Source organism: Crocodylus siamensis, chromosome 4, assembly GCF_052110815.1.
Source record: "Crocodylus siamensis isolate JL-2025a chromosome 4, ASM5211081v1, whole genome shotgun sequence".
Classification (NCBI taxonomy): domain Eukaryota; kingdom Metazoa; phylum Chordata; order Crocodylia; family Crocodylidae; genus Crocodylus; species Crocodylus siamensis.
Window position 1 is genome coordinate 237069627 of NC_143398.1, and position 17851 is coordinate 237087477.

General features: G+C 47.3%; 1 protein-coding gene across 2 annotated transcripts in view; it reads left to right on the forward strand.

Moving 5' to 3' along the window:
* The first annotated feature begins 4619 nt into the window (after window positions 1–4619).
* Window positions 4620–17851, forward strand: part of ITGB5 (integrin subunit beta 5) — a 111018-nt gene continuing 97786 nt past the window's right edge. The window contains exons 1-2 of one of the 2 annotated variants that reach the window (XM_090045973.1): window positions 4620–4845; window positions 9879–9964. In XM_090045973.1, coding sequence (XP_089902099.1) covers window positions 4713–4845; window positions 9879–9964 — 219 coding nt within the window. In that variant the 5' untranslated portion in view covers window positions 4620–4712. Of the gene's footprint in view, window positions 4846–6101; window positions 6161–9878; window positions 9965–17851 lie in introns of those variants that run through there. The other variant, XM_090045974.1, reaches the window with a different exon arrangement.

Here is a 17851-nt window from a genome sequence, read left to right on the forward strand (position 1 = left end):
TATGCAGTCATCAGCGGGCATTGTGGCTGCTTCTGGGGCCCCAGGCTTGCCACACTTCCCCTCTGCTTCTGCGTGTGGAGGGGAAGATATAATTGCCAGAGGCTGGAGCAGTGACTCTGAGGCCAGGAGCCCACAGAGCTTCCTCTAGTAAAGCTCTGCTCTGCTGTTCCTCTATAGCAGTGGTCTCCAAACTTTTTTGATCGCGCACCCCTATCAGTAAAAAATTTTTGAGCACGCACCCCCAATATATGTATATTTATATAAATAGAAATAGAAGTTCTAATATTTTCTTCCCGCACCCCAATGGATCATCTTGCACCCCACTTTGGAGCCCACTGCTCTATAGCACGGGTGTCGAACCCATCTGGCTTCATCTGTGGCCTTTGGGCTCTGCTACACTGAGCTACATATAATCCGTGACCTGCTGATGAAATGCTCCAGTTCCTGTAGCCAAGTTCCTGCCCCAATACCTAAGTGAATAACTTCTTTTTAAAAAATAGTCCCTTTGTGTGATTCATTTCCCCCCCTGGATTCCAGGTCTCTTTACTCAGAAGAGATTTCTTCTCCTGGTGACTTACTTACCAGATGACTGCGCTGTCCTTTGTGCATCTGTTCCTCATCCTCTGATTGTTCCTGTCTTGCTGGAGGAGGGAGTTTGCACACGACAGGTAAGAAGCCTGGAAGTCGGGCCAGCATGGGAGCACTACGTATTTTCTTAGGCTGACAACCGCTCACCCACAGACATATTCATAGATAGTCAAGGGACTGGATGGAGGCTACAAGCCTAGGAACCGTCAGATAAATCAGCATCCTTTGCTTGTTCTCATGTTCTTACACATCACAGGCAGCCTGCTGGCATACTCCGGACAATTCTGTTTTCCTGTACCCTGCCATTCATAGGTACGACAAAGGGAGAGGAGGATGCAGTTTCTGGATGAATTTGGGCTTTTGCAGTCTCTGCATTTAATTTCCTTTCTTTAAAAAAAATGCTATTCATGTGCAGCTCCTTTTGAGGCTCCTGCACACAAGCCCACTGCTACGAAGCCAGGACTGGGTTAAATAAGCTACTGTAATGTGTGGGCCTCAATTAAAAGCTGCAGGTTGTCCTGTCCCACACAAAGCCAGCTGTGTGAGGGAGACTACCAAACAATATCCCCCAACCCAGGTTATGGGGCTCCAGTATCATCTCTCTGCAGCCACCTCTTCTAACCCACATAGCAGCAATTCAGCGCTTCTGAGTCCCTGCCAAAGGGCTCCTAGTTGTGAGATTTGCCTAAGGGTGAATCCAGCATTCCTGACGCTCCACTCTAGATTTCACCTCTGTCCTGCACAATAGATGGAAAGGCCCCCTGTACTGTCACACCCTCCCAGCATATCAGCCCTCCCAGCAGGGCTGCTGCAGGGAACCTTGTTACCGGCTCTCCACTATGGAATGATTTTTATTCTGCACGCCTGTCATTAACACACTGGGCAGCAAACATTCATGGTGCATTGGCTTAGTTTGTAAAGAGGATGGACAGACGCACAGAACAGCCACAATTTTCCTCTCGGCTACCAACCCTTAGGGCAAACTTTGACACATGAATTCACTGTTGGAATCGGCATGTTTCAGATACTCTTTGCATGTTGCTTGTAAGTATTCAAAGTGCGTTCTCCCTTGTCAGGGGTATGGGTTGTAGCTAAGGACATAGGCAGACAAGATTATTTGGGTAAATCCAGTATCTTTTATTAGACCAACTCAAATAGTTGGAAAAATTCTTCTTTGCAAGCTTTCGGGTATCAATACCCTTCGTCGGGCTGAGGAAGCATTTGCAGTTGGTGTGTGCTAAGGGTATTGATACCCAAAAGCTTGTACAGAATAATTTTTCCAACTTCTTGAACTGGTCTAATAAAAGATATCAGATTTAACCAAAGAACCTTCTCCCTTTTCAGATTTAAATGCAGGTTTTGTACCAGAGTAATGAGCTTGCTTAGGAGCACAAATTCTTCTTTTATCGCTTTAATTGTGCGGGCAGTGGGCATGACTACACTTAAAATGGGACGAAGCCATATGTTCCTACCAGCACAACAGCATCTCCACCAGGGGTTTGTACTGCTTTAATTAGACTAGAGCTTAGTTAATACCACTTCTGTATGTTAGCAATTCCTAAGAGACAGTGGGAGCACAAATAACAACAGTTAGCTAATTTAAAATAAAGCTAACCTTAGTGCCTTTCACAGCTAGGACATACTGGACTGGAAGGGGGTTTCTGAGCTATCAGTTTTAATCCCTTGAACTGTCAGGCAATAGTTATGCAACAAATCCCCCGGATCAACACTTGCAGCGCTGTCAATGTACCGTAGGAGAAAAATTGCTTCCTGACCTCAAATCTGGCATTTGGTATGACCTAGAGAAGAAAAGCAATTTTGCTGGAATTTATTTTGAGCCTGTAATTAAAAAGTGTTCAGGGAGGAAAATGGTGGTAGAAGAGTGATATTGTAGCCATGACGGGTGAGAAATTATATGAGATGAAGGGATTTTTTAGGATGATTATTATCTTTGTTTTGGACCAACTATATAGTTGGGAAAGAGCTAGAGACAAGCTTTCAAGTGCAAGGCATTCATCCTCAGGGAGGAAAATGGAATTATCCACTTAGTTTAGCTACCCTTATATTTAGGATTCAAACCCTTATACCATATTTGGATGCAAAGGGGCACGGGCAGTTCAAGTCACTGAAATGGTCTTTTATACTTGGGTAATACCCAAATCCTACATTTCTGAGCAAGACAATTGAGGGCAGCAACCTGCTGGGCTACAAAATTTGCTGCCCTAATGCACTCTAGGAACAGACAGCTGCATTTGTCCCTGGACAAGTTGTGCCTGTGGTTGTCCCAGAACAGAAATGTCCTGGGATTGTACACACATCACCCTTCTAATCATGGGTTAGCAAGTGGCTGAATGCACTGCTGCTTTTCTGCCATTGATTCAATGATGCAATCCTGGACCAAGTGTTCAGAGGCACTGGGTGATGTTCTTAGCACTTCTTACCCCATAGACCTTTTTTTAGGATTTATCCTGGGACGATGGACACGGATGTCTGAACAATTGCACTTTGTCCCAAGATAAAATAGTTTATCCCTGCAGTGGGACCATGGGGAAGGACTATTGCAAGTCTGTTTATTGCAGCTGGCTGTGTTTCCACTTGCGGCCCTGCCATAGATTCAAATTAAAGCTGGATAGAAACCAGCCATAGTGTTATTACACATTGCAGATTGCTACATTTGTTGTGTGATTCACAGTGGATTATGTAATATAGGTAATGTGTAGCAGGGGCCCACTGTAGCCTGCAGGCTGCTCTGGGGTGGGGCACGGAGCGTGTAGGAGGGCAGATGCATGTGTGTGCACGTGAGGGAGCGAGTTCAATGCTTTGCAGCTGTGCTCCTGGTACACATTATTACTCAGTTCACTGGAGAATCACGCAGTAAATTTCCACCGGCCACATGTACAAAGTAAGGATCATACAACTCACTGGTGAATCACACAATACATTTTGACTGGCCACATGTGGAAAGTAATGATCACAGGATAAAAAGGACTCTCCAGCTGGAAAAAGTCCCAACTAGCTATCAAGTTAGTGCTTGGCAATGTGTAACAACTCTATGGCTAGTTTCTATCCAGCTTTCACCTGAACATGTAGCATGGCCCTTGTGTCAGCCTGTGTGCATGTCAATGTGTGTGTGTGCCCATGAATGTGTGTATGTCTGTGTGTCTATATATGTTGTGCATGTTTGTGTTTGTGCGTGTGCCTGTGTGTGCATGCCTGTGTCCATGTGTCTCTATATGCATCTATGCGAGTGTGTGTGTCTGCATGCGTGTGTCCCCTGCCCGTGTGTCTGAGCTGCTGTGTGTGCATCTGTGTGCTTGTGCCTATGTGCATGTCTGTGTGTAGATGTGTGTGTGCCTGTGTCTCTGTGTGTATCTATGTGAGTGTCTCTGTGTGTGTGCTTGTGTATGTGTGCATTGGTGGCCTTAGGGTTGTGCGGGCCCTGGGCAAGAAAGTCGTTTGGGGCTGCTTAGAGGCTTAATTTTGATGACCTAGAAGCAGCAGGACATTTTCTATTTCCCTGTGCCCTATCCATGAAACTGCACTGCAAGTATCTTAATACAATAATGATCAAGAATACAAATATTCAGTGTAATTCATTTGTATTTTTATACAGTGCGGGGCCCTGGGCAGTTGCCTGGTTTGCCCTCCCCTAGGGGCGCTACTGCTGTGTGTCTGCATGCATGTGTGCGTGTGTCTCCGTGGCTGTGCATGTGTGTGCGCGTGCATGCCTGTGTGTGTCTGTATGTGTGCATACATCTGTGTGCGCCTGTCTGCATGCGTGTTGGTCCGTGCGTGCATGTGTCTGCATGTCTGTGCGTGTGCAGGTGTCTGCATGCGTGTGCATGCATGTGCCTGTCCATGTGTGCGCGCGCATGTGTCTGCATGAGTGTGCCAGTGTGTGCGCGTGCACGCGCGTGCCCGTGTCTGCACGCGCGTGCCGGCCCGCGTGTGTGCGTGTGCAAGCCCGTGTGCCCGCCCTCCAGCCCCGTCCCCTCCCCGCCCCGGCCCGGGCCGGGCCGGCCCCTCCCCTCCCCCGCGCGGGGTGAAGGCGGGGCCGGGCCGGGCTGCCCCTGCACCCGCCGGGGAAGTTTCGGCGCGGCTCGGCGCGGGTCGGGCCGCGGGGGATGCGCGGGGCGCGGGGCAGCGCGGAGCAGCGGCCGGTCCCGCCCGGCTCCATGTCCCCCCCGCGGCGGCCGCTGCGTGCCCCCGGCGCCGCCTGCCTCCTCCTGCTCTCCTCGCTGCTGCGCGGCGCGCCCGGTGAGTGCCCGCTCCCCTCCGCGCCGCCCCGGGGCGCCATGGGCCAGGGGCAGGTCCCGCCACGGGCGCCCGTAGGGATGCCGCCGCCGCCGCCGCCGAGTAGCCCAACAGGTCTCGGAGGCGGGCTGTGGGGCTCACGCCCCCTTCCTTCATCAGGCACGGGAGAAAAGACTGTAAAAGTTGGTGTTTCCTAGGGACGCGGCGGCGGCCTCCAGGCCCGGGCACCCAGAAGTCGCGCCAGCGGTGGGCTGGTCAGCCCTGAGCTGCGCGAGCGGCGGGGTGGAGAGCGCCCGCCTCGTCAGCGTGGCCGTTGGCACCAACGGTCGGCTGGCGATGAGGCAGAACATGCCCCGACGTCGAGGCGAGAAAGGAGATCCTATTCGTCCCAATTACATAGGATGCTTAGTGGTCCCAAAGCAATCTCCACTCTTCCCCCGTGTTTTCTGTGTTAAAAACCCCCAGTCTGCTTATGGGCAGTTTGGCCACATGGCAAAACTGTGTGATCAAGAGCAGCCACCTGTGCTTTGATACCCCAGGCCTCCAAAATGGGGTATGGCTTGAACGGGGCTGTTCCAGCTAAGCCCGGAGTCCCCTGCGTCTGCCTACCCTCTTTGCTCTTTCTTAAACGGACAGGGTCTCTTGCCAGATGCAACAAGAAATGGGAACCGTAGGACAAGGAGTAGTTTGTTATCTGAACAGACTCGTCTGGTTTTCCGCTAGCGCCCTGGGACGCCAGCGGAGCAGACCAGGACTCGCCGTGCCTTGTTCCAGTGGCTCAGCTTAGTCCGCCGAGCTGACTGATCTGAGGTGGCCCTTTCCAGTCCCGAGGAAGGATCTTGCTCATATTTTCGATGGAGATTTCTCATTCCAGCACGTTGTTGCCAGTTCTGAGTTGGTAGGGACCAGAGTGTTACAGCAGCCATCGAGTACGGGCCCGAACCGCATCCTGGGAATACTTCCAAGCTCTCTGGATCTGGATATTCCTTGGCATGTACCCTGGGTATTTCCTGGCACATCCTTCCCTGGCATGAAAAGAATTGAGGTGGAAGGTTTTCTCTTTCCCGATGTAGCATAAGCTCCCTGCACGTTTGCGCTGCAGGTATCCAGCGCTGCAGATGAAGAACAGCAACATGAATAGCCGTAAAACCTCCGGCACTTGTCTGAGCATTGCCTGATTCCCAGGGCTCCCTTGTCTCCTGTTGCTCCTGGGTTCAGGTTTTCAGTCTTAATGTGCATTTAATCTGGAGGACTGTCATTGTTTTTCTCAGCGGGGAGGCTCTCGCCGCTGGGACACGTTTTAAAACAGCAGCGCTTGGTGAGTGTGTCCGATTGACGCTGGAAGAGAGAATCCTCTTTTGTGAGCTGATCTTTTTTTATATAAAGGCAGCCTAATCAAATGTGTGGAGTCCTGTGTTAGTTTATTTACCCTTTGTGTTGACATTTAATGAGCTGCATTAACAAGCTGCGGAGAGCGCTGCGGCACACGCCTGTAAAACTCTAGCGCAGCATGCACATACCATCGGGGGTACGCAGGCAACCCGTCAGTGGTACACCTTAACAGATTAATTATAATGACTTGATATGACAAAAACGTGCTGGTGGTACTTAAGGTTGTATCGTTTTAATTGGTGGTGTGCAGTGTCTCAGCGTTTGGGAACCACTGCTCGCGTGGGTTTCTCTTCTGTTCTTGTGTTGCTGGTCCTAAGAGTCGAGCACTCCTGACTCCACATGTTGTCTGTTCCCATCAAGCAAATGTCGGTGGAGTGATCTGCTGCACCTTCATACAGTGCGAATAATATGTGTTTCGGGCAAGTTGGTGTACTTCTGTTTTAAGAGGACGGTTATTTTAAGATTTCGGTGTTCGAAGTGGTTTGAAATAGGGCCCTGTTTGGCTCTTTGAGTAGCATCCCCTTGCGCCCTTCAGGATGCATCCCTTTCTTGCCTAGCTCACTTCTCACCCACAGGAGGATGTGATCGAGCTGCACTTATCCGCAGGGGTATGGTGCCTTCCTTTATTCCCTTGCGCGTGGAGGTCCCTTTTGCAGTGCCACCAGAGCAGTTCTGCGTGCCAGAGAAAGAGCTTGATTCGGGGAGGCCACTTGATGCCTGTGGGATGGTGCTGTGCAAAGTAAAGTGAAGGGTAGGTCACAGCACAGCACTTGGGGAGGGGGCGAGGACTTTCCAGTCACCCCTGGGAGGTGGAAGGAAGCTGGAGAGTGGAGCAGTTCTGGGAGTGGGGAGGAGGGGGGACTCCTTTCCTTCGCAGAGATAGAACATCTTCAGCTGAACGTTTGGTTGAAGCAGGCTGTTTCACTGAGGTACCTTGGCACTAATGAATGTCTCTACATGGAGACTTTCCTGCCCTTTGGCTTAGCAGTCAGGGTTGTGGTCCGGGATGTAGGAGACCTAGGTCCACCTCCCCTTTCTCTCTGATTCGGTGTGCCATGAGATTAGACTCTGCTCCAAATCATGCAAAGCAGAGACTTTTTGGCCTGGGAGGTCCTGGTTTGTCCCACCCAACTTCTCTAACTGAGAAGCTTGGTTTTCTATCTGGATGAAATGGGTAGCTTGATACAGAGTTGCCATCCTTTGGCCTGCTGTAGTCGGTGCACTTGGCTGATCTGATAATCTGTACCTAATCTGTTCGGTACAGATTAGGAATGGCCTGTTGAGGCAGAGGTCCGAGTTTTCTAATATGTTAGAAATGTCTAATTTCTAATATTTCTAATTTTAGTACTATTAGCAAGTGAATCCTCAGGAGCCCGCCCAGCAGGAGAGGCAGGTCAGTAGCATTTCCATTTTCCCGATGGATGGTCAGGTCCGAAACACTCTGGGTCAGGTCCAGCACACAGGAGAGGCCTTGAGACAGGTGCTTAGGTCTCTTGATAGCGGCTGCTTAGTAGGTTGTATGAGATTTCACTGGTCGTGGTTTTGGCTTTGTAAACCATGTGTATTGGAGCCCAAGTTCTGGCGATGTTTGGATCAGTGGTTCTGGATAGACCAGTAGCAGGTTGATTTGTATAGCTTCTGTTTTAGTCCCCAGCTGCTTCCCTCCTGAGCCTCCAGGATTTCTTTGGACAGAAAATAAAATGCAAGCATTGCTTTATTACAAGGCCTGTAGTTACAAGCTACAGAGAAAAGGGTTTCCACTGTGCTAGAAGCCATATCCATTGCTTGGTTTGGGAAATGAGTCCCACATCTTAAGCTCAGGCCCGTGCAACTGGTTGTTCTATTGAATAGCTTCTATTTTGTTTCATTTCTGAATTCTTGAAAAGTTCAGAGGTTGGATTGTAGATGTTCAGATTGTTATCAAGCAGCAAAGTGTACACTATTATAATGACCAGTGGAAGACCATAATAAACCTGCTGTTTAAATGAGCATGCCAACTAGCAGCTTCCTCTCATGGAAACCATGCAAAATACAGAGCTTTTGATTTAGGGAAAGCAAGTTGCAGTGAATCACCTTGTGGGTTACAGAAAATTGTCAGTGCGCGACCTGGACATACGCTGTCTTGCCACAATTGAGACTTAGGAATGGTGACGGAATAACTCGTCCTTCCCTAGTTTTTAGCCTGGAGTGTGACATGCTGTCACGCAACAGACTGGGTTGATTCACTGCCACCTTCCTGTTCTGCATATCCCAGCCCCAAACACTTGGCCAGCCAAATGCAACACTTGATGCTTTTCAATATAAAAGTATTTTTTTGGAGGAACGCAGCCATTAGGACTTGACAAAAGGCAACGGAAAGCTCATGCTACAGAGCAACACTTTAATTGGTCACTGAGTCCATGCACTTTGCAGACCCTGTCTGGTTGGATGCACAGCGCAGCCTTCCCTGTCTGTAGATATGATTGTCTGCAAAGAGATGAACTGCAGCATGAGACCTGACAATGCTTTTATTGACATCCAGGGTGGAAAAAAATAGAAGGCTCAGGATTCAAGCCTAAGGCATTTCCTTCCAGACTGTGCAGCCTCAAAGCTGAACCCTCAGCTGGAAAGTTGTTTAATTACCTATAGACAGTGGATGTTAAATAGCCTCCTGCTGGAGAATAGAGACATCAGTGTACTGACCGTCATATTCATCGCAGCAGCCACAATCGAACTTACACTGTTGCGTTTAAACCAAAATACTTTTGATGTTTCCTGCTATTTAAGCACAGCGATGGCAGGGTTTTTTTTATGGCATCTGTACTTCTGTACGAGACTCTGCAAAGCAAGCCCTTTCACAGCTTTCTGCTCTCAAGGATGCTAAAAGTTTAAGGGTGGACAACATCCAAAGTTGAGTGTCTATGCCCAGGTGCAGGTTGCATTGGCACCACAAGGCAAAATCCCTGCAACACAGCAGCATGTTCCAGGCTGACCTGCCTTGGGCATCACCCAATATAAACAGGTTGTCCAGCTTAACCTGGATGTCCGGTGGAAACGACTCTCTTAATAAATTAAGGAAATTTACCACAATGCAAGTCAATTATGGGAATCGCATAGGTTGAAAGAGGGAAGTGGACAGCATTAAAAGCCCATTTTTAAGATGACAGTGATTTATTAGTGTTCTGCCCAACTTAATGCATTTGGTTGGAAAGGAATAATTTGGAAGATAAGCTAGCATTGATTTAAAGTCAGCTGGGTTTGCTGATAATATTTCAAAGTAATGTAATGACTGTTATGTGCTAGGAAGAGCCTTGGGATTACTTTATTAGAATAATCAGCTACTTGCTCTACCAAAATTCACTGATCTTTTTTGAGCAGTCCCATCTAATTTTTCCTTTGATATTCAGAGGTTCGCAGCACTTTCTGAAATCAGCAAGGGCCATGTGAGCTAATTGTTTCCATAATTAAAGCGCCAGCTTATTATTGGCTTTTAGAAGGTATATTTTCTTTCATGGCCTTCCCCAGTTTGAACTTTGGGAAGATTCTTTCCACTTGAAAACATTTGGGTTTATGCTAAGTCAAGCATGCCGTGTGTTGCAAGAAGCTCCCTGTGATGCATTTCAATCCGTTTGATGACCCTGTTTTTTCCTTCTTTGTTGTTAAAGGTCTCAATATTTGCACGAATGGAAGTGCTACCTCTTGTGAAGATTGTCTGCTCATTCATCCCAAATGTGCGTGGTGCTCCAAAGAGGTAGGTACTCTGCCTTGTTCTGCTTTTCTTGTGACTCAGTATAAATTACTTAATGCAAGAAAAAGGCAGGTTCTTAGTTCCTCTCCTCTCTCTTGTCCTTTCCCAACACCATCCCTCCGCAGTGAAAGGCTGATATAGGGAGGGGGAGCTCTTCCATCCCTGGCAGACTTTATAGTGACACACGTGTGATCTATAAATTTCTTGGCGAACTAAGAAGTAGGTCTGCTTATTCCTTTCTCTGCATCCTAAATACACTTGCCGACTGGAGCTGGCTCAGTGTAATGGCCAACCTGAATCAGCAGGTTTCTTTTTCTTTTTTTAAAATGAATCCCATACGTGGGGCTTCATATTTGCAAATGTCTGCTTGCTGCTGAAAGTTTCATGATGGTGGAAAAGTAAATGCTTGTTGCTGTGAACTTCTACCATGCTCATATCGTTAATGGGGCTTTCTGGACTTCTAATGACGCCACGCCCTGGCCTTTGTAACGTTTGGTGGGCTGGCTACCGTCCCAATACTGGCTGGAAAAAAGGTGTCATCTTTTTGTCATTAGACATTTTGGACATTTTTGGTCTTTTTTTTTTTCCTTTTATAATGTTTGCAGAATGACACTGCCTAAAAGGTCAGGTGTAGGAGGAGGCATCCTGCAGACCTCTTGTGTGGATGAAAAGGATTGGATTATTTCTTTAGTGTCTGGATGCAGGAGAATTGCAGACTGCTTAAGGATGAGGGTCTTTGTTTGGGCAATCTAGTGTCAGACTCAAATCTTTGTCTGACAAACCCCCGTTACTTTGAACTGTGTGCTCTGCGGCTGGATGGCTGGGGGCGTAGGGAGAAGAGAAGGCTTGTCCGGGTTGCTACCTACCTTCCCAACTCTGGGTGGAAGGTGTAGGAAAGGACAGCTGAGCCAGTATGGAGGAGGAGGTAATCTGTGGCAGGTGTTGGCTGGGAGTAGCCTGTTTTCTCCCCTGAAATATAGGTAGGGTTGGGGAGAGAACCATGACTCTGAGTCACGATTCCCTCCCTTACGTGTCCCTTGTACAGGCACATTTTCCTGGGAGGGTGGCGCTGCACGGTGGGGGCGTTTACAGCATGTCTTCTATCTAATCAGTTGATATCCTTTAATTATTAGGTACCCAGTATTCTCCATTGTGCATGGTGCTTACAGGGAAACAAAACAGCCCAAGACAGCCCAAGAGCTTGCGGTGTATGCACAGAGCGCTTGCTTCGTGGCAAGCCTGGGCCCTGTGTTTAGATGTAGTTGGTGAGTTATGAGTCTGAGCCCTGGGCTGCAGAGGAAATATGCTGTGATAGGAAAAAAAAATCCTATGGTAACTTTGCCTAGAAAGATGTATGTCATGCAGGGTCTGAGGCACTGCTGCTGTTTAGTTTTTTGCTGCGTAAGGATTTATGGGCAAGTTCCCTTTCCCCAGCACAGCCGTGTTGCTTAGCCCAGTAATGTTAAGTGTGTTTTACTCTCTCATAAATTAGGCATTGGTCTGTATGATCCCACCTCTAGATGCTGACCTGGCAATCTATTTGGAATCAGTATAGGTCCAGCGGGCTTTCTGGGCGCACTGGCCAGCGAGGGAGTCCTTAGCCATGCTTGGGACAGGGGAGGTCACAGGTCTCTGACGCAGTGTGGACGAGACTGAAGAAACCAGGTGTCCTGGAGTTTGTTCTCTTCTCCTCATTCTGGTAGGAGTCAGGGAAGCAAATCTGTCACTTCAAGGAACGAGAGACATGCAACTTTGAGAGAGACCATGGGAGCCTACTTACCCTTTCCCTGCCCCTTGTGTGGTCACTCAGATTGGTGCAGAGCTGGTTAAAATGCTAGCATCAGCAAGGCAGCTGTTATATCTGCTTCCAGCTCGCTTTGAATCGGCATACAGGGTGTCCTTGTTGCCATGTACCGTGTGTGCTGGCCGGGCTCTGAGCATTGTTGTTTTTTGTGTGTCCCTCCCTTTCTTTTAACAAGCGAGCTGATCCTGTAATGAAAAAAATGCTGAAGGAGTTCTATTAATAACCCTTTTATGAGCCTGCCTAAGGACCTGAGCATGAGCCATTGTGCAAAGAACAAAAAGCTGCGGGGATTTAACATGGCCATCGTATTGCCAGCCCCTCGATCTGCACCCGAAGAGGCTCCCCTGCTTGTGTGGCCACTGACTTGGCTGGCCGGGAATGAAACTCTCCGGTTGTCTCAGCCTCCCGTTAACAGCCCACTTCTCCACAGCCACTTTTCTTTCTAGGCTAGGACATTTTATGCAGTTCTTTCTTCCGCGTGGGCTCTGCTTTTCAGCCTGCCAGAGCTGCTTTAGTGCTGAGGCACTTTGTTAGCTTTCATGTATTCATCGACGCAGCTGCAGCTTTTCCAAGGAAACCTGTTAACACTGTTAATGCTGTGTTACCTAGAGTTGTACTAGTTTGCATGGCTTTTCAAGGGGTTGAATAATGTGTGGAAGGAGCAGGAGAGCAGCAATAGCCTCTGCTTTTGAGACATCTTGTATACAGCTGTAAGAAACTCTTCTTTAAGCCAAGTCATCTGTGGTGGTGATATGAGAATACAGGAATGCTGTCTATTAAGTGGGGGTAACCAAGTGGGGGGGGGTGTTCGCCCCCACCCCCCTTTGTTGGCAGCAAAAGGCAATTTTGATACAACTCTGCCAATGCAAATGTTTGTCTGGTGGTTGCTGTAGGCTGTTAATTGTAGATTGGCTTTTAGTATGAGCTGCGTGACTGTTACATAGCAAGCAAACCTTTTTTAAAAGCTCTTAAATAGAATTGGAGGAGGGGGCACACAGAAAAGTACTTGTCTGCTACCAGGCTGGAGTACCTATTTAACTAGTTGTTTCAAACTCTGTCTGCAGAAATGATATGTTAAAAACTGTTACAATAGCAATCAATGTCTTTTGGTTCAGCTTTAGTATCCAGCGCACCATACATGTTTAGCATGGGATTAAAAAAAAGAAACCTGTCTGTAAAGTTATCTTATTCTGTTGGGATATAGCAAACTGATGGCATTGTAAATTGGCAAGCTGGATGTCCGTGTAATTTTTTTTCAAAGACAAATTTCCTTCTCTGCATTATAAATATCACCCTAGATTTTCAGAATCAATACCCCAAACACTTCTATGTACATTGGCCTTCTACTTCATTTCTTACTGTTTTGTCTTTTTTTCCCCCCCTCCATTCCTATTAAACTCAAACAGTGACAATCCAGTAGCCTTGTCAGCTACACCTACCAAATCTGGATTTTATAGTCAGTTTTACTTTTGTCTTCTCACTAATTGGAGTCTGCAACCCGAGCGTTCAGAATTTGGTTAGAACATGCATTTTCTGGCAGCATAAAATATGGAGGCCCTGGGTTGTAAACAGTTCAGGGAGTCGTTCCTAGCCCTAGAATATTGTAGATAGGAATGGCTTTTGCAAAACTCAAGTTGCTTGGGAGTAAAACCCAGTTAGTATGCTAGCCTGTGTTTTATGTTTACCTTGCACTGTCCTGAAGGATTCTGGGATAGATTTCACCAGTCATCTTTGCAGGTCATTGGCGACTTAAACCTTTGACAGGCCCTGCAATATTTGTTCATGTACTACTATCCTGATGGATCCCCCAGTACTGAAAAATATAGGTTTGCTTGTAAATGGAGCACAGTCAAAATGAGGAATTATCGTGGAATCCATGGATACTGTTTGATAGTCTCTCTTTAAAGTAGAAATGCCTTAAAGGATGCCACCTAAGATCTGTTGTGCAGCCGGCAGCTGCCGAACTTTCCCTGCAGGTACAGAGCTGTCAGCTTGGATTTTCATGATTGAATGTGCCATAACCACTTCTGCAACAAGCTGGAACAAGCGACCCTTTTTAAGTTTCATTAGTTGTTTTTGGATCGCTCCTCCTTTTGATCATGAGGGAGGGAAAAGATGTTTAAAGAACTTGTTGGCCTCTGAACAGCAGTTTCCCATAGATATAGGACTCTCAGTGGAGAACAATTTTAAGGTTTTATACTGCTGCCTCTCACTGTAGTATCTAAGCACCTGGCTCCAGAGGAGCTGGGCAACCTGGGTTCTGGTTTCTGTTCAAGTCTGTTTTATGGATTTTACATTATGCAGTCACTGCATTATAGATCAGAAATAATTCTGGGGGCAGGGTTGCTGTTCCCTGTCATCTGTCCCTAAGTTGTCCCTGCCCAGGATCGCTCTTTTAAGGGGCCGACTTTCCCTGTGCACTGTATAGGGAGCCTGGGATACGCAGTGCTGGGTTCTGGAGTCCACCCTGGAGGTCTGAGGTGTCTGGAAGTTGAGCATTGCAGCATCTTCTGTACAGACACTAAAGTGATCCAGGGGCAAGATGACAGATGCCTGGATTGGCATGGCCAGGCCCTTATGTGGGAAGAAGGGGCTGAAGCTTCCTTGAAAGCAGGAGGTGAAAGGTGTTGGCTTAATGCACTAATGCTACCTGGATGGAGAGTCAAGAGGACCCCGAGGTTTTGTACTGCAGTGATCAATGGGAACCATGCACTTGCAGTGGGACGAGGGACCTGGGTCATTCTTTAAAGGCATTTTCCCTTTCCATCCAGGGTCCATTAGGGTCTGATGATGTCTCTGACAGCTGCTGTATCTTTTGGGCACTTTGGTAGGTGTACATCTCTGAAGGCAGGCAAGGTTCATTGGGTAAATCTGATATCTTTTATTAGACCAACTCAAATAGTTGGAAACAATTCTTCTTTGCAGGCTTTCAGGCATGAACACTCTTCATCAGGCTGAGGAAGCATCTCAGCACTGATCATTTCCCTTACAAGTGAATGTTGCTGCTTTTCCCTGACCTTCCCCAGAGAGGAAGGGACTGGATCCATTTAGCAGGTGTTGTCACCTTCAGGGCTGCTTGACCTTTGGCAGCAAGCTGGGGCTGAAGTCTACTGGGTGTAGCTGGTAATTCACAGCTGTCTGTGCTTGGATTTAAAGCCTGGGTTATTATGCAACACGAGCTGATCGACCCATTTGAGCAGAACAGCTCTGCTGGCTGCAGTTCTGTTGCCTTGATTACAGAGAAGCAAGCGTCTCCTTTTAATTCCTTTGGAGTAGTTGCCGAGTCCTGTCAATGCCAGTCAGGCTCTTGGTGGGGCATCCAGACCATTTGTCACTAACTTTCTGTATCCGGGCTTCACTAGTTTTTCCCACTGGTGGAGGGGGAGTGGGGAGCAAGGAGCTAGGGGGTAAGATGTCAGTGATCACGGACTTCGAATATTGCACTAAATCATTGCCACCGTGGCCTTTTATTTGAGTGGCAGATTTAAGACTTCGAAGGTCTGGGAGTTTAGAGGTAAAAACAGCTTTCGTTTAGTGCTTGTCTGACAGTCCTCTAGCAATAAATTGTGTTCAATGAATGTTTCTATTTGGGACATATATATTTTTTTCTCATATCGAAAATTGCTAATGTTGTTAGAGGAGGCATGCTCCAAAGGAGGTGTTTTCAGTGGAGACACCTGGAACACATCTGAGTAGGGTACGCTACCACCTTTTCTATCTGCTGTCTATAATCTTTGTGCCTAAAAAAATTGTGTATTGGTTTTCCCTATTCATTTTCTGAGATCACCACCAAACTCTACCATCTTTCTTCCCATCAGACTGTAATGACGGGAGAGGGCTTGTTTATAGTAACTGTTTGGTACCAATTGGTCCCCTGGGTTCCTGCAAACTGGGTGGCTGTCCTGGTTAAAAGCAGAGAAGCAAATGCTGATTCTCCTGGCTCGTCGAAGTACATGTTGGAAGACGGGGGCTATGATGAAACAGTGAATTCAGTTATTCATAAGGAGAAGATGCAAGGTGTCCAAACGGACGTGAATGGTGTTAAGGGCTTCTTAGCGAGTGTGTTTTGTTCAGTAGCATGGAACGAAGGAAAATGTTTCGTGGATGTATCCTTTGCCTTCAGTCCCTTGAAACTGCTCTTGCCCTTCCACCCTTGTTGGAATTTGAGGAAAAATGAGAACCCTTTCTACCCATTACCTAAAACCTTTTGTATTCTGTTCAAACTTGTTTGCATTTAGCATGGACTCTGAGAGAAGATTGCAGTGCTTTGAATCTGTCCGAACTTTGCATCAGTGCCACTTTTTCTGTGGGGCTGATGAGCACTGTTTTCCACTGTGGCTGGGCTCGGTGAGCTGCCTGGTGAGGTCGATCACTCTAAAAGTAGCTTTTATTCTGTCCTTGGAGCTGCCATTGCAATTTCAGTCTCTGTTGGACTTAGTGTGGATGGGATGAGTGCAAAAAATGCAATCTAATATGTATTCCAACGGGTTTTGATGAGACCATACATCTTTTGATTTCTGAAGGCTAACTTGGGAGGAGTAAGATGTTACTAGAGAAATGTTAAACAATGAAACTTTGGAAGGGAACATTTTAGGGTGAATTGGTCTGAAATTGGACCTAATAAAGACGTGTTGGCGAATGCACAAGTCAGCGAGGCATGCTCTCTTCGATGGTTTTCTTCTCAGGCTTCTTGGGGCGCTTATACGTGAGGAGCTAGGCTGCTCCAATGCATTGTAATTACAGCGTGTCGGAGGAGATTTGATAAATCAAGTCTGCTGGAGCATGATAATTACAGTGCTCCAGCAGACTCCAGCATCACATGTAGCAGTGTCTGTGTGCTGAGAAATGGTGGCGGGGGGGTTTTAGCTAAAGCGTCAGTGAAAGTGGCCCCGCTGCCGGTTTTCAGTGCAGGGACACTGATACACACAGTGCTCCAGGCGCTGTAATTAAAGTAGCTCTGGGAGCCACTCTGATTAAAGTGCCACCCCCCACTCCCAGAGCACATGTAGAAACACCACTTGTGATCTGGTTATTGTATAAACTAAACAGTTTGTGCTGCTTACAATGAATCGAGCTGGCTCCTGTCTAATTTTCCTACTGTTGATCCTTTCTTTCTTCCCTCTCCTCCCCCCTCCCTTAACTAATCTCTGTTTACTGTCTGTCCTTGGTATAGGGGATTATTTGAAAGGCATAAAGCATACTGTAGACACTGCCCTGGATAAGAATTAATATACCATGTGCACACCTTCTGGACTGATCGGTTTTTCTCTAGAACACAATAGCACACTGTTTTTTTGTTGATCTCAGGGCTATTTCTTTGGCTTTTTTATACGTTAGGCAGGCAGGTGACCTAGTTAGGAGGTTACATGCATGTTCTTGCATGCCTGCTGCTGCTTTGAATGTTTTGATGTTTCTGGTAGAAATCCAGGCTCAGACCTTGATGCTTGGTCCCGTCTCAGTTTTCAGGGCTTGGCATGAGTCAGTTCTTTTAGATTGGTGTGAGTGTGTGTATGTTTTCTGCTGCTCTTAAATGATCATACCTGTGTAATAGGCTTTTTTTTCCCCACTTTCTTTCCACTTCATGTGTGTTTGGGAGCCTGTCTCTGCCCTTGAAGATCCTTAGGGTATTGTCTACATGACCTCCCCTTGGGCCCCTACTCTACACTTGCAAACTAAATCTCACACACTGTCTTCTTCTGGGTGCCCCAGAGACCGGCATGTGCGCCATGGCCAGCTGTGATGAGTCCTAGAAAAGCCTAGCAATGGCACTGGGGGAGGTACTTGGATTATTTGAATCCAAGCCACCCGCTCTGCTTACCTGCTGGTGCCTTCCAAAGACAGCAAGTGGATGGGGCATGTGGTGTAGGGGTAGACCCTGGGTCCAGGGAAAGCAACCTAGGCCTACCCTTCGTGTGTGTGTGTGGTGCCCAGGGTGTGCTACCAATGTCGGATGGAGAGAATTGAATGACTTCACTCTCTATTTATTTATTTATTTATTTATTTATTTTATTTCACATAAATGGTGTGATAGGCTGCTTGAAGCATTACACAGAGCTATTGAGATGCTGCGAAACAGGGGTGCACAA